At 45.1% G+C, this 22615-nt stretch overlaps 2 protein-coding genes across 2 annotated transcripts; both read right to left on the reverse strand.

Annotated features, from left to right (window-relative positions):
- Positions 1 to 2930: 2930 nt before the first annotated feature.
- LOC132451590 (tigger transposable element-derived protein 6) lies at positions 2931 to 4249 on the reverse strand. The gene is made up of 2 exons (XM_060044160.1): positions 3995 to 4249; positions 2931 to 3961 (listed from the first exon to the last, which is right to left on the reverse strand). Exons 1-2 carry the CDS (start codon positions 4247 to 4249, stop codon positions 2936 to 2938), a joined length of 1281 nt encoding a protein of 426 aa, XP_059900143.1. The 3' UTR covers positions 2931 to 2935.
- Positions 4250 to 13537: 9288 nt separating this feature from the next.
- Positions 13538 to 20588, reverse strand: LOC132451148 (uncharacterized). The gene has a single exon (XM_060043473.1). The coding sequence runs from the start codon at positions 20110 to 20112 to the stop codon at positions 14542 to 14544; it is 5571 nt and encodes a 1856-aa protein (XP_059899456.1). The 5' UTR covers positions 20113 to 20588; the 3' UTR covers positions 13538 to 14541.
- Between the last annotated feature and the right edge of the window lie 2027 nt (positions 20589 to 22615).

A 22615-nucleotide genomic window follows, 5' to 3' on the forward strand; every position in this document is an offset into this window, starting at 1 on the left:
CCTCTTCGCCTGCTTGAGGTGGTCCGCCCCCCGCTCCTGCCTGAGGGGGACCGGCCTCCGCTCCTGCCTGAGGGGGCCCGCCCCCTGCTCCTTCCAGAGGGGGACCGGTCTCTGCTCCTGCCTGAGGGGGCCCGCCCCCTGCTCCTTCCAGAGGGGGACCGGCCTCTGCTCCTGCCTGAGGGGGCCCGCCCCCTGCTCCTTCCTGAGGGAGACCGGCCTCTGCTCCTGCCGGAGGGGGTCCGCCCTCCAGACCGTCCAGGGGAGGCACGCCCTCCGTTCCTGCCTGTGGGGGCCCTCCTCCACACCTTGCCGAGGGGGGTTCCCCTTCAAGGCCTTCCACCAGAGGGGACCCGCCCTCTGCCTGGCCTTCCACCAGAGGGGACCCGCCCTCTACCTTGCCTTCCTGAGGGGTCCCGCCTTCCAGAGGGGGTCCGCCCTCTACCTGGCCTTCCTCCAGAGGGGACCCGCCCTCTACCTGGCCTATTGCGCCTCCTTTTTGAAAAGTCGGACAAACGGACCTTCGGACCAATGGGTTCCGTTTTCGGAACATTGAACCGTTGGCATAGTGGCATGTCGATCTAATGGGAAATATATCGGACCATTGAGACGTCGGAACAATGAGGTGTCGGAATTACGGGCAGGCCCCGGTTTATCAGCCTTGCGAAAGATGTTTCCAGCTTCAAAGAGGGCAGGAGGGAAAGGACTGAGATCGTAACGCATAACCTCCTCCAATGATAGCTCTCCAGTTTGGGAGACAATCAGGAAACGTTGAAAAAGAAGTGCAGAATCAATTGTTCGATCAGGAGCGACCTTGATACACGATTTTTGTCCAAGAGTTATGGCTTTATCCTTTCTACTAAATGAGAATTATTAAATGAGGAGGTTCACTCCTTCACCGAATATCATGGAAGCACGGACAAAGCTATGGTAAAATTGCGCAGTCATATGCAGACTTCACCATCCAACATTATGGCTCAGCTACAACCATTGTGTTTGATGGCTATGGGGATGGGCCATCCATTAAAGACAACACACATCAAAGAAGAGGAAACAATATTCATCCCATTGTCAACTTCACTGCTGAGACAGAATTCTCAGGTAAGAAGGAGGAGTTCCTGTCAAGAGATCTGAATAAACAGAGGCTGATCCAAATGATAAGCGATGAACTGAAAGAAAGGGGTTGCACTGTGGTTAATTCAATTGGAGATGCTGATGTAGACCCGCAGGGCCGCAGTGAATCATCTCTTCTTCACACCACTACGCTGATTGGAGAAGATACAGATCTCCTTGTCTTACTACTTCACTATGCACAGACAGATAATAAGGGCGTTTATTTCAGATCAGACAAAAGCTGTCTGATCTCAAAAGCTGATGGCAGTTTTAAAGTGTATGCCGTAAACCATTTAAAATAAGTACTTGGACATGATGTGTGTTCTCAGTTGATGTTCATCCATGCTCTCACTGGCTGTGACACAACTTCTCGGATCTTCGGGGTTGGCAAAAAGACTGCTTTCCAGAAGCTTGTAAAAAGGGATCCTGTCCTTTGATCTTGTGCCAATGCATTCATTGTCCCAGACCAGACCACAGAGGTGATCGATGACCTTGGCTGCCAAGTAATGGCTGTCCTCTTTGGTGGAAAGTACACAGATTCCCTTGCAGCAATGCGATATAACATTTTCAGCAAGAAGGTTGTCTCAGCTTCATCAACTGTAACGCCTGAACGTCTGCCACCAACTGAATCTGCGACTAAATTTCACTGGTGTTGGTATGGATGCCCGGAACTGGGGGTGGAGCCTGCAGGACAATAGATTTTTCCCACTCATATCAACATTGAATGTTGCTCCAGAGAGTCTGTTGAAGGTCATTCATTGGAACTGTACCACTGCCTGCAAGACACTCCGCTGAGGTACCTGAATCAGTTGAAACATTCTTTAGTAACATTTTCCATTTGAGATATACCATTCTAAATTCCTGGCCGCCATTTTGGACGCCATTATGAAAATGAAGCCTTTCTGGGAGTTATATTTTCCTAGATTGTTAGATGTTCATAAGCATATTTGCAGGTACCAGAATCAAGTGAAAAATCATTAGAATAATCTTTTTCTATTGAGATATATAGCCATTTTAAGCTTGGTCGGCCACCATTTTGGACGCCATCTTGAACATGAAGCCTTTCCGGAAGGGGTATTTTTATAGAAAATTCCTTTGTAACATTTTTTCAATTTGAGATATAGCCATTTCAAGCTCCCCGCCGCCATTTCGGACGCCATCTTGGAAATGAGGGCTTTCTGGGAGGTATATTTTGGTATACTTTTAGTATGTTATTCAGCACACCAAATACTACTACAGTGGAATCCGCTTATAGTGGTCACGTTTGTCCAGAGCCAATTTGAACACTATAAGCGGATGATTACTAAAACCGAATTTACCGTTATTTCACTTATTTTTTATGCAGAATATAATTTGTATGGTTTTTCAATGAGAACAATGAAATGAAACGGATAGCTTCCACATTTACTGAATTTTATTACAGTATAATGCAAGTTTAATTACATATACCTGTACTGCGCTGTGCGCAGACATAACTCTGGTACGTAACTTATTACAATACAGTAGTGCTGTGCGTCGGCTCTGCTGTGCCGCCGGTGCATTATTTTTTTTTAACAAGTCTGAAAATAAAGTTTGAAACAAAATGCTTAGGCCTAATCACAGCACAGTACGTCGCAGTGCGCGGACATAACTCTGATAGCCTACAGTAGGCCTAGTAACTTATTCTGTGCGTCGGCTCTGCTGTGCCGCCGGTGCATTTTTTTAAACATGTCTTCAAACAAACAAACAACAAAGTTTGAAACGGTTTCATAGAACAACAACATAGAAGATAACTGCATAGGCTACAGAAAATTAAAGCTAGCCTAACTCTGCTTGCATTAAGAAATCACTTAACATATTTATCCATGGTTCCCTGGATCAGAGTGTTGTCCAACACCGAGTTCACTTCTTTTTCAAAACGATGTAAAATGTCAACGTTTTTTAAACCAACATGCAGGAGACCAGTCTTTAAAATGCAAACTGCATTCCTCATCTCAGCTCTGGAAGGGACAACAGTCTCCTCTTCTTCATCCTCATCCTCCTCCTTCTCCTCGCTGCGCGCACCACTGGTACCCGCACCAAAGCGCTCTTGTACCTCCGAGATGATGTCCTCATCCGTCACAATCTCTGACACCGGAGTGCTGTCATCACTTTCGATCCACTGCTCAAACTCGTCAGTGCTGATCTCAGCAGGTGGATCAACAGGTGTCGGTTCCTCCTCTGGTGACATGACCAGACCTCCTTTCCTCCAGCAATTCCTGATTGTGGAAGCCTCCACATCAGCCCAGGCGTCCCGCAGCATCAGAATCGTGTCAAGGAGGCTGATTTTCTTTGCGATGTCTGCAGCAGCTGCTCTGTTCCCCTCATCAATTTGGCGCAGTACAGAGCGGGCCATCTCTTTGCGAAAGTAAGCTTTGGCTGTTCTAATGATGCCTTGGTCACAGGGCTGGAGAATTGAGGTCGTGTTCTTCGGCAGAAACTCGAGTCGGATGTTTCTCAGTGTTGTTTTCAAGTTATGGGCTGAGCAGTTGTCCACAAGCAGAAGGATACTCTTCCTCTCTTGGCCCAGTTTGCGATCCCAGTCCTTTAACCACTCCATAAAGAGAGCCCCGGTCATCCAAGCATTAGCATTGGCTGCGTAACGAACAGGCAGTGTACGTACGTGTTTGAAGCAGCGGGGGCTCTGACTTTTTCCGATGACAAAAAGTTCCTTCTTTTCTCCCGCGGCAGAGCAGGCGAACATAGCCGTAATCCTTTCTTTTGATTTTTTCCCCCCTCTTTTATTGTCGGATTTGAAGGTCAGGGTGCCGTCAGGTAGAGCCCGAAAATAAATCCCGGTTTCATCAGCATTCCAGATGCTTTCCTCACTGTACTCAGCTTTTCCTCACTGTGACACAGTGTCAGCCTCAGCAGCCTCCCCGTGCAGCTTCTTAAACACAATGTTCTCCCTCTTTTTAAATCGCTCAAACCAGCCGCTAGAAACTTTGAAACTCTCCTCTCCGAGACTTGTTGCTAATGACTCAGCCTTCTCCCTGACCAAGGGTCCGCTCAGCGGAGCGTTGCGAGACCGGGCATAATCAATCCACTTCACCAGGGCAGCCTCAACCGCAGGTGCTTTGCCCGGGCGCCGTCGTTTTCGGTCTCCGTCGTTAGCCTTCATGACTGTCTCTCGTTGCTTAATTAAGACTCCACAAGGTAGCCTGATGAATGCCAAGCTTCGCCGCAGCATCTCGTTGGCTCATTTTTGGCAACTTATCATATGCCTCGAGGAGATTACGTTTTTCATTCATAGAAAATGATTTCCTTTTTCCAGCCATGATTCGCAAGCTAGTTCTAGCTGCCTGGTCGTCAACTCTTTACGTTAGCTAGCTAGGCAGAAGCAGACGTCCAGAAAGGAATCATGGTAAAAAATAACAATAACTACACGTAATAATAATACGTAATAATAATTTTAAATAATTGTAAAATTATTTTTGCACATGTTTACATTCATAAAATGGCCAAAAATGAACATTATAAGCGGATTTCTTGATTACTATAAACGAATTATTTAAACAGCATTTGTATAGAAATGATTCGGTCCCAAGCCTTTTGAACACTATAAGCGGTTGATTACTATATCCGTGACCACTATAAGCGGATTCCACTGTACTATCAATTTTCTTTCTTTTTTTTCATTGATTGACTCACCTATATCGCCTTCATGGAACAATATGGTTCCCTACCCACATAGCAAAAGTACTCCGCGCCGGATCCGCCGCGGAGGTATTGCGGCTTCCGGAACGGGCCCGCGAAACGGACCCGTATCGGGGTCCACTTGCACGCCGCGTTGGATCCGCTACGGAGGTGGATCGCGGACCCGCCGTGGCTCCGCGCTGCCTCCGCTCCGCATCCACGACTAAAACCTTACCTCCGCGACGGGTACGTTCGGGACCCGTAAATTGATACATACATCCGTCGCGGACCCACAACGGACTCATAAAAATCGTGGCTCATCCGGCCCGGATCCGTTTGTCCTTCCAAATCCCTTCTGTTCTCGTGTAGGATAAAATAGGATAAACTAAACTATTTGATAAAACTAAAAACTATCGCTAGAACTAGGCCTACTACAGCAATATAGCCCTAAAGCTTAAATCTGCATTGCATATTTTCAACCGTACAATACAATAGGCCTAACAGAAAAGGTTCAATTCAAAACATCATGTAGCCCTTTTACCCCTACAATAAAGAGGGCAGGGCCCTAGGTTGTTCTATCAATCTTAACAGAACTAGTTTTGATTTCCTATATTTGGTAACCATACAACAAGAGCATCCTTAATAAATATTAAACACTGAACATACACGATATCAACACTGAATTAGTAAGCAGCCAACAAAAAGGTAGGTAGTTTAACGTTTACTTATTTTAGAACAAAATATAAATGCATGTGCATGTCACAGATAATAACATCACTAAACTAAGCCGGCATAATATATAAAAGAAAACATAAGAAAACAATCCCGTACAAAAAGAAAACCCTGTTGCAGGCCTGTTGATGAATAGTAGTCCTCTTCGCTCCTCCGAGCCAAAGAGAACACGGTAGGCTACTCACACGTCCAGGTGAGCGGCAACGGGCGTCCTTGAATGTCCGTGGAAAGACCAGTATGGGGAAAGTCCGCGAAAGTCTGTCTAAAGGACAAAGGCGCTCCTCACTGGCTTGTTGCTTGATTCCTCTTCGCCAGAGGAAGGTGAGCCAACCCTCGTGGTCACACCCACTATCTGGTGCGGAGGTCCACGGGAAAATCCCTTGTAGTAGCGTCGCTAGCCGCGCTGGTTAGCAGGCCACTACTGTTCAGCTACTTTCGTTAAGCAACTGACCGGGTCGTTTATGTGGACTGGTCCGGTGGAGCTTTCAGTAAAGTTTGTGTTGAACTTTATATTGAATTTTAAGAGTTGCTGACATGTCATCAACAGACTGTACTCCATCGAAAACCATGTGCTCCATCCAACGAACGTCTTTCCTCCTTTCTTCCCCACTCCAGCACCTCCCCCCTTTCCTCTACTTTCCCGCCTTCTCCACATTCACCCCCGAACACCTCATCGCGCCCCAGTGGCGTTTTCTCCCGGAGGCCAAGGGAAGCCAGGCTTCCCTGTTTTTTTAGGCTGTAGTTGTCATCCAATAAACATTTATATTAACAGTTTCGTTAATTATTTTGTGCTGTCATTTCTTCCCCATTTTCTCCTCTCATTGACCATTTCACAATGCGCGATACGGCGCCCCTGTTATATACTGAAGACGCGGCGAAACACAACACTGTACGCTAGTGATGGTTGAATCTGAGTCAATCGGATTCAAAGAACCGAATCCTTACATTCACCCATGATGAGTCACGAGTCCGTGGTCTAAATTAACCAGAATCTTTCGGTTCTGGCTGCTACGGACGACATTATTAAAACGATGCACGAATGTCATCAAACTGTAGGTCTATAACAACATTAACACATCCGTTTTTCATCTGCATAGTAACTTAGATTAAGCATACGGACCCGGAGCTGCCAGCTGCGTGGTTGAATAAGAACTTCCTGTAGACAGAGCTGTACACAGATCCAGATCCATAGACTGAGCGAATTCATGGGTCGGATTCGTATCCGGTTGAGTGAAAGACTTACTCAAAGGATTCAGATGAAATGGGTCTGACTCGTATCCGGCTGGGTGAAAGACTAACTCAAAGGACTCAGTTGAAATGGGTCGGACTCGTATCTGGTTGAGTGAAAGACTAACTCAAATTACTCATATCGAATGGGTCGGACTCATATCCTGTTGAGTGAAAGACCAACTCAACGGACTCATACTAAATGGGACTCGTACTGAATGTAAATCGTTAAACTCTTTTGTTACAAAGGCATTATTTTACGAGAGATTGTATTCTAAAATGAAAGTGGCTTATTAAAAATAAAGTTGTTTGCTGACTATGTGAACTCTCAGAATATTTCTGTGTTTGACGAGCTTCGAAGAGATTTTTTTTTTTTTTCCTAATTCAGATAGCAGTCACGTTGGCGACATCTCCGATGTTTGCAATGCATCCTTTTTAATATTCAAATATGTTCCATAATGTTCGGCCTGCGCTGAGAAAGTCCCTCTTGCGTATTTCCCCTGGATATCCTCAAAACTGCATTACAGTGGTTTGCTGTGATCGTGCGCATTAGCTTTAGGCACTAGGGGGTGGGCTGCTGGGCTCATTCAGCGACAAAATTTCAACTGATTCAGATTCAAAGGACTCAAAAGATTCAGATCTTTTTAGTGATTCACTCAAAGGTATGTGTAAATGCTACCCCGATAAATTGACCCGATCATACATTTTTAGCCCGATGTCACCCGAATCACCCCGACTTCCACATCGGTGGTCCATCGGCCATTAGCGGCCATTAGCGGGATGGTGTAAACGGGGCATTAGCGGCTTGTGCATTTCGGTCGGGGAGGGGTTGTATTTATAATAAAATGTATAATTTAGTGAGATGTTTAGGAGGAGTGTGTGTGTGTGTGTGTGCGAGAGATAGTGAACGCAAGAGCGAGAGAGCGCAGGAGAGAGAGAGAGAGAGAGAGAGAGAGAGCGTGTGTCGTGTCGGTCAGATTACCGGTGTGTGTAAGTCCTGGTAAATGACCAGGCGCTGAAATAGCTGTTGTAGTTGCATTAACTACATCCAAGCTGAAACGTACTATTTTCTCTAAAGGCTTGGCCTCACTTGGCTTCCTCAAAAAAAATCCCCACGCCACGCCACTGTCGCGCCCCCTCCTGGCTGGATGGCCACATCACAGTTCAATTAAGCAAAGGACATATACAACATTTACAATACATCAAATAACATTTACAAAGTTTGCAACCATTACACAAACGCCAAAAACATTATGTAAAATAATAAACTCTTATATAATGTTTATTCTTATGAATAATTAGAACCCAAATCCCAACTGGGTTACAATCAGTTTACTGTACAAAAGTAATAACTTCTCAATGGAAAATGGACATTTACATTTATGGAAAGTTACCGGTTATAGCCTATTCTGTTGCGCAATGCACAGCTAAAATATCAGAAAATTAAAAACTGGTTAACGACAAGAATCAAACGTTCAATATTTTTTTCTTTATTGATTATGTTCTCAACTGTTTCAATTAAGACTACGGCTGCGAGGGACTTGATGGGGGACGGACACCTCCTCGCAGGGGCGGACTGGGGGAAAAAAAGTGGCCCTGTCAGACCGGCCCACTCAATACACGGCGCGCGGCCCACTAAGTACACGCCGCGTTGCCCACTCAATGGATCGCGCGTATCGAACAGTCAGTGGCCTTCTGGGAAAAATACCCATACACTTAACATTATTTTGGATGATTACAAAGAAATTACATCATATATGTATGTTTGTTTTTTAATAACATTTGGATCCACCAATTTGCCTGGATGGACACATGGAATAAAATGATTATTGGCTATTGTAACACTCCAAGGTAGGTATAGTTTGCTAGATGAATATGCTTAACTCTTGGCTAGTATCAGATGGTTATACAAGTATAACTACAAAGCCTTAAGGAATGAATGTCAGCAGAGAAAGACCACACAATAAAGAAACTGGAATCAGAGGGTAGAATTAGCATGAACAATATATTAGAAATGAACAGAACAGAACATACGATGGGGTGTGAACATCAGTGGTATCAGTAGTGTTGCATGCTGGGTGTGTGATTGTTTGTGTGTGTAGGGGTGCTGAAGGTGCATAACAAAACAGTAAGTTACATAACGACGTTCCCGAAATTCAGCCGTGGTGCAGAGTTACAGCCACTCCGAGCCAGTCGCACATTGAGCTTCCCCCAAATGCGCTGTTTTGGTGGCTGTAGCTATAATGCAAATGAGGAGGAGCGAGGCGGGTCAAGGAGGAGGGTGGGGGTGTGGCCCTGAGCAGCTTGCAGCCACGGTACCATTCGCTCTGTTTACAGTGGATGTATCGCAATGGCGAGGCTCACACAGCCTTTAGCCGTGTTCTGTAAATATTCTAGAACACACGGGAGTCCTGGAGCTCTATATCAAAATATTATCATATAGCCTACATAGATATCTATATCATATAATATTATAACGGCCAAAAGATGTGTGAGCCGATATTATGAATCTCAAACGACCGCGTTGGGTTCTCCGACGTTCCTGGTTCTTCAACGTCCTCATCAATGTGAAGTAGACTGAACCACGACAAGGAGGAGAAAGGGATCGTTGCCGGGCAGCGCTTAGGCACCTCCGCCTCCGGCGGTGGTCCCTCAGCGGGTCTCAAGCTGGAGACATTCGCCGCTAACAATCCCTTTCTCCTCATGGGTTGAGCGCATGCGTAGAACTGGGTGCCGCGTTGCGTGTATGTATGCAAATCCAAATTCTCTACCTCAATCCGCACAGCTGAGAACACTTCGGCTGTGTAAGAACCAATTTAGAGGTGTTTATTAATAAGGTGGAGATCTTTTCTTACTTTGGATTTCCGAAGTCTGTAAAACACATATTAGAAGACACTTAAAAAAAAATCGAAAAATAGTCACCATGAGTGTGAAGACCGATTGCGAGTAGCAGTATAAAAGTCAGTCAGTGCGATTGCGATTAGATAGGTATAGCTCTTGGAGAAAATTACGCTTGTGCCACTGTGATAACCATTGTAGGGCTGATGCGATGATGGGCGTGGGCCGGTACATAATAGTATTTTGGGCCATCGGCCCACCGGGGATGTCCCCGGTATTCCCGATGGCCAGTCCGCCCCTGCCTCCTCGTCTCTTTGTCGCCCGATCCATGGCCAGGTTAAACCACCTGATGGTGTGCTTGGTGACCTCCGCATCGGTGACAGACTTTGTGATCGCATTTTTCCTCACAGCACCTGAAATCAGACAAATATGTTTATGTTTATGTAGCATTCAAAACCAAGTAGGCTTACACAATACAATATATGAGATAGGCAAGGAGATTAAATAATAATAGGCCTAATTAAAAAAAATACGAAATATGACTTGCAAAGTTATGAAGGTTGTGGGGATTAAAGGTCCCATGACATGAAAATCTCACTTTATGAGGTTTTCTAACATAAATATGAGTTCCCCTAGCCTGCCTATGGTCCCCCAGTGGCTAAAAGCATTTAAGCTCCTCCCCTTACTCTGCCTGGCCCGCCCAGAGACGTTGGCCCGCCAATGAGACACGACCGTGCGAGCGCCACATGTGTGTGTGTGTGAATACACACACTGTAACGCAAGTGTTTCTTGTCGGTTCTTTGACGTCTCTTGTATTACACAACGAGACTGTCGTGGGGGTTATCTGAGCCATGGTTGAGAAGGAATTGGGGGAAAGGAACTTTGGCTTGGACTCGCTGAAGTACATGAACTGCGACATGCCGCCGGTTGCCGCGAGGCACGATCGCCCGGCAGTGGGCAGCCGGCAGCAGGCAGCGTGCGGTTCAGTCTACTAAAGGTTGATGTGGAAGTTTGCACTGTAGGCCAGAGTTGGTTGTCAGATCGAAGCCATTTATTTCAGATTTGCGCTTTTGTCAAATGGTCCCGCAAAGCTTTTTAGTCAGCAAGCCAGACCTCCTGTCTTATAACTTCCAAATTCAGTGCCTTTTTAGTCAGCCAGCCAGATCCTCTCGGTGTCTTGTTACACGCTTTATAAGTTAATTATATTTAAATTATTATAGCCATGGAGCCTTTGATCTGTGCTGAACTGATTTGACACCGAATTTGAAACTTGTTACGCAGGAGGTCTGGCTTGCTGACTAAACAGCATTGCGATCATAAAAGCGTGAGAATCTGACAAACGATGGACTCGATACGATAACCTCTGGCTTACAAAGCAAATCTGGCTTTGTAAGCGAGTTGTCGTAATTTCTTCCAAAATCTGTAGCATAGAATGACCCTCCAGTATTTGTCAGTAATTGCTTACCAGAGCAGGGAATGGACTCAGTAATTCTTCCCCCTCGTCATGTTGGTCTGATGGCGGGGCTTGAAGAAGGCTCCTCTGTTGGCCGCAGGTTCAGGGTTGATGTCGGGGGTGGAGGGAGATGAGGAGGGACTGCCGTTCCTGGCCCATAGTGGAGGATGGCATGCGGTGTGTGAGAGGGGGAAAGAATTGTATTAAATAAGTCATCTGTTAATCATGACTGATAATACACATGGGACCATTCTATTCACTAATATTTCAGAGTTCAGTCCTTCCCTTGAGTAGCCTAACTCTCCGCATGGACCGCAACGGTTGTTGCGGTCCTGCCCCATGGTGAGGTGCTAAGGGAAATAAATTGTTATTAAATTATTGTGATTTGTTAACCATGGTAGGCTGTCAGCTAGAGCGTAGCTAGCGTCTCCCCCGACTCCCGCCGTGCCCCGCGAACGAATGAATGAATGGCCCGGGAACCGTGGGCACCTTGGCCCGGGCCACGGCACTCCCGCGTCTCCCGCGTGCCCCGTGAATGAATGAATGGCCCTGGAACTGCGAGCCCGTGACAGCAGCCCAGGCAACGCGGGCACCACGTCCCGGGAACCGCCGGCACGCCACTCCCGCGCCTCCCGCCGTGCCCCGTCAATGAATGAATGGCCCGGGAACCGCGTGCACCGTGACAGCGGCCCAGGCAACGCGGGCATCGCAGCCCTGGAACCACGGGCACCGCGAAAACAGATCGCGTGCAGAGGATATTTTGTATTTGAAATGCAACGGCCTTTTCGTGGAGACTACGCTAAAATTATGCAATCGTGCCTGCCTACAAACATGCAAGCGAGCAGCTACATGCTGCTAGCATAGGCTAGGAGTAGATAATGGATACATATGGGCCTTAAAACAGACCAGACTGACACGGGGCTCATTTTCCCCATAATGACCGGCGTTCTATACATTGTCCCTTACATAACATAGTCTGCCGAAATTGCTATTGCATTTTAAATCAAATACACTCACATGATCAATCACTTCTCGGTTCTACTGCTAGTTCAATATCAAGCAAAGTCATTACAATACAATTATAGCATAGCCCCTACACGATGAAAACAGAAAGGCTTTAGGGTTTTAAGGTTTACTGTGAATGTCGCAATATCTCAATTAATAAATGCACTTACTCAGTCAAGAGGATTCAGCCCAAAGTCAAAAAAGCACAGAAAATCTCCGATGATGTCTTGACCTTCTCCGGTTCTTTAAGCGTCTGCGATAGCTGTTAAGTTCAACCATTATAAGTGGGCAGAGCCATCCTCTGTGAAAGGCGCGTCCGCATCCAGGTATCCGAAATGGGTCCGATCAGGATCCGTTTTTTGACAGTGGGTGGAGCCTCCCTGCGAAAGGCGCGTACGCGTACATGTATCCGAAATGGGTCCGCTCAGGATCCGCTGTTTGACAGTGGGCGGAGCCATCCTCTGTGAAAGGCGCGTCCGCGTACAGGTGTAACCCTTGTCCCATGTAGTTAAATAATAAATCTAGAGTGGTTAATACAATAAGACTGGGCCTGGGCTCGTTGTAGGAAACTACAACTTTTATTCATATGTTACTGTTAGATAATTTTAATAAATGACCACCACAACTGTATTTTAAATGTAAAAGTATTCATTCACATATTTATTCACAAAATGAAATACTAGTTGAATGTATTTTAGGAAAATAAACAAATAAACAAATAAAATAAATAAAATCAGATGCACAGGATTCTCCAATTTACAACAATGCAAACTCAATGTACCACACACAATCAAATTAACAACACACTTTAAATGAGGTTAACCCGTTGCAGGCCTGATTTGAAGCTTGTGTGCGGTGGGGCCTAAAAACTGTACTGGCCGCTTCACTCAGCGTTGAGCTCAAAATAAAAGCATGTGCATGTGTAAGTCAGTACTCACGAAATCCAGGGTGTAATTAGTAGGGGCAGAAAGAGATTGGGGGATGATATTCTCACGAAGATAATGGCAATGGCGGTGGCAATCCAAACACACACGTGGGCAATGGCGGTGGCGAAGTCACAAGGAAGAAAACACAGAAACAGCCATCTGCTGGAAACCCCTCTCTCACCAACGTCCAGCTCCTTTAAGCATATTATCCAATGAGCCATAATATCAAACACTATTTCATATCGAACTAGCATTAGCTTTGCGTTAACTTAAGTCACAATACAAAACTACGATATGCGGGCACATTAACACAGAATGCTACCGCTAACTAGCACGTCTCTAACCGCGTTACACATCCAGTACTCTTCGTTACTATAACAGTTAGATATAGCACAATGGAGGCATACACATTGTATTCACCTTTTTGCAGGTCACAAAGAAGTTTAAATCAGGACCACGAGTAGTCGACCTCACGATAAAACTTAACTGCTTCCCACACTACGATGCCTCCTCTTAGCTCTCAGTCCGGTCAGGTTTCTTTCTCTACATGTGCTCACTACTCTCCACGCTAACCTGCTGCACTAGTCCCGCCCTTTACACGGTGAGACTTTATTCGGATTGGCTTGTGAAGTTTTAATACAACCAAAGACAAAACAGAAATTAAATGATTTACGTGTGACAGGTAAAAGGTTAAGTTAAACATAAACACGGCTTCTTCCTCTTTTATATCCTGAATTCACAAATATTTTAGACTTGATAAACTTAAAGACCTTTATATTAATTTATCTTTTAACTGTAAATAGTTTTATTAAACGTATTATATTTATGCTTTTAACCCGCACACATTTTAACCCATTTTATTATTATGAACTCTATTTATTTATGAACATTAAACACAGCATTTTATTATACTGTTAATTATTTTTTATGCTCTGTAACTTGTGGTTTTTGTACAGGGCTACACCCTCCCTCTTCTGAACGTGTAGATGTCCTCATCACACCTTTTGTCTCTCTTTAACTTGGAAGATTTTTGTACAGAGCTACACCCTCCCTCTTCTGAACGTGTAGATGTCCTCATCACACCTTTTGTCTCTCTTCAACTTGGAAAGGTGTTTTTTGTTCTCCTCCTCCATGTACCTTTTGGATGTTTTGGACTTTTTCCTTGATTCGTTGTCTTGGTTTGGAGGGTTTAACTTGAGTTGGATGACCATGCCATGGTGCATGATGGTAACTGGTTCACAAGATGGATGACCAGGTTTCTCATAAGTGAATCTCATAGATGGCTTTGGTTTTCTCAGGGATTTCCGGATTGTAGAAGACCTTTCACTTTCACTTCTAGCGCTTTTAGCAGCTTTATCACGTCTGGCTCTGTTTAACAGAGGTGAGCTTGCTCCCTCTTCTGAATCTTGCAAATCTTCCGCAGATTCAGTATATGTCTCTTGGACATAAGAGTGTGACAGAGGAGGTGCAGCACCTTCAGGCGGTTCCTCATACTCTGTTTCTGTAAGTTGTTGATTTTCTGCAGCTTCACAGTTTTCCTCTTCAAATTCGTCATCCTCTTCAGAGTTTTCACTTTCTTCAGAACTCTGACTCTGTTCATCCTCCACAGGTTGATTTATCATGTTTCCTGACCTCATCCACATCAAAATCTGGAGGATTGTGGACAGTTTCAAACTCTGAGCCTGAGGACTCCGTGTCACTTTCTTCAGACTTGGTTGATAGATGTTTCCGGGTAAGTTGAGCTCTTGTTACAGGTCTCCGAGCAGAGTTTGTATCATCTGATTGGTTAGACAACCTAACCATGTACCCGATGGGAAACAGGTGGTCTCGATGAAGAGTTTTTACCACACCTGTACCATGCTCTGGTTTGACCTTGTAAACAGGCAGATTAGGCAACTTCTCCACAACAACATATGGTGTTGATTTCCATCGATCTTGGAGTTTATGCTTGCCTTTTAGACCCAAATTCTGAATGAGAATTCTGTCACCTTTCTCCAAAGGTGAATCTCTCACACGGTGGTCATAGCAAGCTTTGTTTTTCAGATGACTCTTTGTAGCAGTGTCAGATGCCAGTTGGTAGGCTTTTTGTAACTCTTTCCTCATCCTGGCGACGTACTGTTGGTAGGAGGTTTCACTTTCACCATTTGGCGAGATCCCAAAACAGATGTCAATGGGTAACCTTGCCTCCCTTCCAAACATGAGATGATAAGGGGAGTATCCTGTGGAATCATTCTTGTTGAAATTGTATGCATGTACCAGGTGGGTGATATGTTGACTCCAACTTTGTTTCTTTACAGTGTCCAGGGTACCAAGCATTGCTAAAAGTGTTCTACTGAACCTTTCTGGTTGTGCGTCCCCTTGTGGGTGATAGGGGGATGTTCTTGACTTCCGAACCCCAAGCATGGACAAGAGTTCTTTGATCAGGCGACTTTCAAAATCTCGTCCTTGATCCGAGTGTATCCGTGCAGGTAGGCCGTAGTGCACAAAATACTTCTCCCACAATACTCTTGCAACGGTGATAGCCTTTTGATCTTTTGTAGCAAATGCTTGTGCGTAACGTGTATAATGGTCTGTCACTACCAACACATTAGCAACACCTCTAGAGTCAGGCTCTATCTGCAAAAAGTCAATACAGACTAAATCTAAAGGGCCATTACTTGTTATTTGATTCAAAGGCGAGGCATGCTGAGGGAGTGTCTTCCTGGAGATACATCTACCACAGGTTTGAATGTACTGCTCGACCTCAGCTGTCATTCGCGGCCAATAAAATCTGTCTTTGATCAGTTCGGTAGTGCGTTCCATTCCCATGTGTCCGCACTCATCATGTAGAGACCTTAACACCATTGGGCGGTATCTGGCTGGTAAGACAAGTTGTTTGATCTGTTTTCCGCATGTTTTTTCTTTTACTCTGTAGAGTAATCCATCCTTTAATTCCAACTTTCGGCTTTCGCGTAAGAGCAACACAGTCTCAGGTGAATCATTTTTTGAGCATGTCAGCCCTTTATTCTTTTCCAGTGCCTTCTTTAATGGCCCAATTGTTGGGTCCATGTCTTGTGATGCCTGGATATCTTTCGGACTTAGCTGATCCAGCACGTTCATGCTAAGGTTCACTGGGAACACATAAGCTTCTGGTACAGCTGCAGCAGGAGCTCCCAACTGGTCCACCAAACTGTCGGGCACATCAGCCTCTCCACTGATGCAGGCTCGCTTGCAGAGGGCTTTGATGCCAGCAGGTGGGACACTAGTCCACTCTTTAGCCTCCTCTGGAGAGTATTGTCGAGACAACAAATCAGCATCGATATTTTGCCTCCCATGTCGATATTGGATGGTGAACTCGTAGGTGGCAAGGGCAGCGAGCCAACGATGTCCGACTGCACTGAGTTTGGCAGAGGTCAACACATATGTTAATGGGTTGTTGTCAGTTCTTACAGTAAACTTAGCTCCATACAAGTAATCGTGAAACTTGTCCACGACAGCCCATTTTAATGCCAGAAATTCCAATTGATGGACTGGATAGTTGTGCTCTGAGTCTTTAAGCTTCCGACTGGCGAAAGCTACTGGTCTGAGGCCCTCAGGATATTCCTGGTTCAGGACAGCGCCTAGGCCATTCATACTGGCTTCCACATGTAAGATGTACGTCTTAGTGGGGTCAGCGAATGCTAACACTGGGGCATTGATCAAACAGTCACGGATACGCTCAAAAGCGGCCTGACAGGCCTGAGTCCACCGTTCTCCGAAAAGCTCTGATGGCTTGAAATAGACTTTGCTTGGGTCGACACTCTTTTTGAAATTGGGGTCTTTCCAAGTGGGGGCATAACCCTTGGTGAGCTCAGAAAGAGGACGGACAATGGCAGAGTAATTTGCAATGAACCTTCGATAGTAACTGCAAAATCCGAGGAAGGACTTCAGAGGTTTCAGGTGAGTGGGCTCTTTCCAATGCTTGACTACTTCCACTTTGTCTGGATCAGTAGCTATTCCATTAGCAGAAACGATGTGACCCACATACCTAACCTCAGGCTGGCAGAATTGACATTTGTCAATAGAAACCTTCAATCCGACCTCCTCTAGTCGATCCAGTACCTTGAAAAGACGTTGCTCATGCTCTTCAAGTGTCTTGCCGAAAATGATGATATCATCCAAGTACACGAGAGCTTCCAGAAGATGCATATCCCCAACAGCTTTTTCCATTAAGCGCTGAAACGTTGCCGGCGCTCCTGTGATTCCTTGTGGCATGCGCTCAAATTGATAGAAACCAAGAGGGCAAATGAACGCTGTCTTCTCTTTGTCCTCCGGAGCCATCTCTATCTGGTAATAGCCACTGCGCAGATCTAGGACTGAGAACCATTGGCTGCCGGATAGAGAATCCAAGGCGTCGTCAATGCGTGGCATTGTGTACTGGTCTGGTGTGGTGCGGTTGTTGAGTGTTCTGTAGTCGATACAGATTCTTATACTCCCATTCTTTTTGCGAACTACAACGATCGGTGAGGCGTATGGGCTACGGGACTCTGTGATAATTCCAGCTGCCAGCAGTTGTTGTATGTGCCGCCGCACATCGTCTATGTCTGCAGGGGCTAGTCTCCTTGACCTTTCCCTGAAGGGTCTGGGGTCATGCAGGCGTATGTGGTGTTCAACACCCTTTGCACGACCAACCTCCCACTCATGCAGTGAGAAAACATTCCGCCTCTCAGCTAACTTCTGCTGAAGCTGACTCTTCCACTCTTTGGGAATGGGAGAGTCTCCGAAATTAAAGAGACTTGGGTCTATGGTTTCAGCTGTGAGGTCGGAAGGCCTGACTGGGGTAACTGTGTCCACAGCATACATCTCAGCAACAACGGTCCCAACTGGGATTGAAGTTGTCTTTTTGGACTCATTTTGAATGAGGACAGTGAAACTGTTGTTGTCTATGTTGGCGTCTGAGAGCACACCAGGCTGTACCAGCAAACTGTTGGGGAGCAACTGGTCAGTGGGTGCATCAATCAGTACAAGATCCTTGGACGGGGCACTCTGTCTTTCCACTTTGCACGTTGCATAGTACTTTGCACCTGGAGCAATGGAGAGTGAACCGGGTCCTTCCCACTTTATCTGTCCCAAGACTTCATTTTTTGTTGACTGCTCTTGTGCTTTAACAGGGGCATAAACAGACTGTATTCTCATTGAGTACACAGTGTTCTCGTCACCTTTTGTCTTCGCCAGTTCCCATAGTCGGCGGAACAGAGATGTGTTGGTTCCAACCAGCACAGGGGTTTGTTGTTGGTTTCTTGGCTCATGACAAATCAAGGCGAGCACTTCTACTCGTCCCGTCACACCAGTGATCTCTTCTGAAAACTCCATCTCAACAACAACATATCCTTTGTAAGGATACTCAGTGTCAGCAAGGCCCCAGAGTCCAAGGCCAGGGAGGGGTTTTATCGGGACAGCAAGTAAGTGTTTGTTATACCAGCTTTCAAAGATGATAGTCACATTAGACCCACTGTCGATGAGAGCATCGCAGACTACATCATTAACTTTGATGGTGTGAATAAATGATGGACCTACAAGACCTTCAGGTAAGTCAGTGTTGGTCTCTGGGACTTCAACCTTATTGGTTCTAGCTACACAGTGTTCTTCAGCTGCAGGCTGCGGGTTCTCTTTGTGGGAAAGAGGGGAAACACGCGCCAAGCGTATGAGTTTTCTAATGACTTTCTGAAGATTCTCAGGGGCAGTACATCTGGTGGCTATGTGGCCATTTTCCCCACACCGATAACAGAAAAACTCATCATTGTCTTGTCGGGGAGAGGAGACTCTGGAATGAGCGGGCTTGTAACCCGTAGCTGCTTTGTATCGGTGTGGCTGGGGTGTTTGTTCTGATGTGTAATTCACTGCCATTACACTCATTTTACTTTCTAGTGCTTTCACTTGTTTCTTTAGTGATTGCAGTTCACTCTGTGACTCATTTCTCTGTTTTTGTTTCTCTGTAAGACCGTTAAAGGACTCATCAGATGGTGGCTGAGGTTGTGGGTTGCTTCTCTGCTCTAACTGCGCTCTCAATTCTTGAATCCGAGCTTGCAGTTCACTCCTAGAGACTGATTCAGGTTCTTTCTCCTTTTCAGCTTGGACGGTGCGTACACGCTGAGGACGCAGGTGTGACACTTGGCTTTGTCTGGCTGACTGGCGACCTTCCTCTTCCATCACTTCTCTTAACAGGTTCAAGAATGTAGGGGGATTACTACTCCGCTCCCTAATTTTCAACTGTAACAACATGAGTTCAGAGGTGGACCCTCTAAGAAGCTGCTCTAAACGAGTGCTGTTGGCAGCGCTAACAGGTAAGCCACCTCCTTGTACTACTTTGACAAGAGATCTCTCTACTCTTCGTAGGAACTCAGACGGACGCTCACCAGGCTGTTGGTGGAGGGCTCTGAACGACAGATATAGTTCTTCTGAGGACTCTACTGTACCAAAAATGCTCTCTATAGCCTCTATGTACTCACGTGGGCTAGCATCAGGTTGAGTCAGGCGCACAGCTTGAATGATCTCAAAGGAGGGCCCTTTGAGACTTTCCAGTATCCGACGTCGTTTCTCTTTGTCTGAGCACTCAACTTCCTCTACTAAGAGTGTTGCTTGCTCCAACCAGTTGTCTAAGGTCTCTTCTCCAGTGGGAGTGGGACTGATCCCGGAGAATGTCCGCAGACGTCTGTATGGGTGACTGTCAGGTTGTTTGTTTGTTCTGCTCATAACATCACCGACTGCACGGATGATGTCTTCAGGGTTGCTGTTACTTTCTTTGGTGGGGGAACATAGACCTTTGATGTCCTCCAAGGTTCTCCCTTCACTCTGCAAAAAGGTAAGTAGCTTCTCTTCAAAGTTATCAAGCTGAGGCTCTGTGTAGCAGATAGTTTTCCAACTACTTCCTCCACTTATAGGCATTATCTCAGGTGGGATTTTAGAGGGGTCGATCTCTTCACGACACTCACATAACACCATCAGCGATTGCTGTTGATGGTGAAACATTTTTCCCTTAACTCTAACTCTTCCCCAAGTTTTGATGGTCCCTGCTGTTTCTTCAATGTCTTCTCTTGAAACACCTTCAGGCACTCCATGTAACAGGAAGGCATGCTTTAAATCTACTGATTCTCCTTTGCACCAGTTAATTAGCTCACGTTGTGATGGACTGTTTGCTAGGACTGCCATTGTTGTACTTTACTTTAATTACTTCTAGTTACTGTTAGCACGTTACTTTAAATAAATGCTCTTAAAGTTGTGGGGTCATGTTACTTTTGCTTGTCTAATTCATTTTAGTTTAATATTATCCCAGCGGGGCCTCCATTTTATGTAACCCTTGTCCGATGTAGTTAAATAATAAATCTAGAGTGGTTAATACAATAAGACTGGGCCTGGGCTCGTTGTAGGAAACTACAACTTTTATTCATATGTTACTGTTAGATAATTTTAATAAATGACCACCACAACTGTATTTTAAATGTAAAAGTATTCATTCACATATTTATTCACAAAATGAAATACTAGTTGAATGTATTTTAGGAAAATAAACAAATAAAATAAATAAAATCAGATGCACAGGATTCTCCAATTTACAACAATGCAAACTCAATGTACCACACACAATCAAATTAACAACACACTTTAAATGAGGTTAACCCGTTGCAGGCCTGATTTGAAGCTTGTGTGCGGTGGGGCCTAAAAACTGTACTGGCCGCTTCACTCAGCGTTGAGCTCAAAATAAAAGCACGTGCATGTGTAAGTCAGTACTCACGAAATCCAGGGTGTAATTAGTAGGGGCAGAAAGGGATTGGGGGATGATATTCTCACGAAGATAATGGCAATGGCGGTGGCAATCCAAACACACACGTGGGCAATGGCGGTGGCGAAGTCACAAGGAAGAAAACACAGAAACAGCAGGGCCATCTGCTGGAAACCCCTCTCTCTCCAACGTCCAGCTCCGTTAAGCATATTATCCAATGAGCCATAATATCAAACACTATTTCATATCGAACTAGCATTAGCTTTGCGTTAACTTAAGTCACAATACAAAACTACGATATGCGGGCACATTAACACAGAATGCTACCACTAACTAGCACGTCGCTAACCGCGTTACACATCCAGTACTCTTCGTTACTATAACAGTTAGATATAGCACAATGGAGGCATACACATTGTATTCACCTTTTTGCAGGTCACAAAGAAGTTTAAATCAGGACCACGAGTTGTCGACCTCACGATAAAACTTAACTGCTTCCCACACTACGATGCCTCCTCTTAGCTCTCAGTCCGGTCAGGTTTCTTTCTCTACATGTGCTCACTACTCTCCACGCTAACCTGCTGCACTAGTCCCGCCCTTTACACGGTGAGACTTTATTCGGATTGGCTTGTGAAGTTTTAATACAACCAAAGACAAAACAGAAATTAAATGATTTACGTGTGACAGGTAAAGGGTTAAGTTAAACATAAACACGGCTTCTTCCTCTTTTATATCCTGAATTCACAAATATTTTAGACTTGATAAACTTAAAGACCTTTATATTAATTTATCTTTTAACTGTAAATAGTTTTATTAAACGTATTATATTTATGCTTTTAACCCGCACACATTTTAACCCATTTTATTATTATGAACTCTATTTATTTATGAACATTAAACACAGCATTTTATTATACTGTTAATTATTTTTTATGCTCTGTAACTTGTGGTTTTTGTACAGGGCTACACAGGGATCCGACATGGGTCCGCTCAGGATCCGCTGTATGACAGTAGAACTTTCGGAGGCGGAGCTGATCCTCTGGGCGGCGCCCAAACGGATGAGACAGCTTACGCGGGTTTGGCGACTTGAAGGCGGATCCGCCTAGGAGTCTCCTGCTGTGTGGGTACAGACTTCTCCTACTTTTTCACGTAAAGATTATTTTTTCATTGACACACTTATTCCCTCGGTAGTATCCACGCAATACTCACCCATTGTCGTATCACAACACTTGACCTCCATGTTAATCAGCCAGCTTTGGACATTTATTGGACATATACCGGTCCAACTTTCCAGCCCACGGTTTAAACACTTGGGTGTCGCCATTACACAATCTATAAGGTCCCTGCGTGAACAAAATTTTGCGGCTCTCACAACAAAAGTGGAGTTGGACCTACAAAAGTGGAGTCGTTTACCCCTTTCACTAGCAGGGAGAGTACAAATAGTCAAGATGAATGTTTTACCTTGTTATGTACACCTCTTCCAATGCCTTCCCATCTTTTTACCGAGACCTTTTTTTAAATCTATCGACTCTGATTTCTCTCAATTCATATGGGCGGGAATATATCCTAGAATCTGCAAAACTGCCTTGGAGTGGAGAGGACTTTCAGGTGGACTTGGCTTACCAAACTTCTTATCGTATTACTGGGCCACATCCACATTCTTTCTTATAGTCATCAGCTATCAAAGCCAGTTATTTTTTAGTGTGTTTAATATGAGTGGCAGCAAAATGTGAGATTTTAATATGTCCAGGAACATTATGATATGATGTTTAAAGTAGAAATACTCACGTCACCTAACTATTACTCTGGTTTACATCCCCACAGAGCAGTTGGTGCCAATTGGAGTCTGATTCTTGTATATCTTCATCACCGCAGGCTTTGGAATGTAGTACCCCGCCCTTACCTTACTCACAGTACACATTGGCCGAATCC

This window comes from Gadus macrocephalus, chromosome 22 (genome assembly GCF_031168955.1).
Source record: "Gadus macrocephalus chromosome 22, ASM3116895v1".
Classification (NCBI taxonomy): domain Eukaryota; kingdom Metazoa; phylum Chordata; class Actinopteri; order Gadiformes; family Gadidae; genus Gadus; species Gadus macrocephalus.

Excerpts from the sequence above, each read along its gene's own strand:
- LOC132451590 (XM_060044160.1), bottom strand. The coding sequence starts at position 4,249 with ATGAAGGCTAACGACGGAGACCGAAAACGACGGCGCCCGGGCAAAGCA. Across the intron at positions 3,962-3,994 it reads TGCACGGGGAGGCTGCTGAG|TACAGTGAGGAAAGCATCTG; the intron begins GCTGACACTGTG and ends GGAAAAGCTGAG.
- LOC132451148 (XM_060043473.1), bottom strand. The coding sequence starts at position 20,112 with ATGGCAGTCCTAGCAAACAGTCCATCACAACGTGAGCTAATTAACTGG.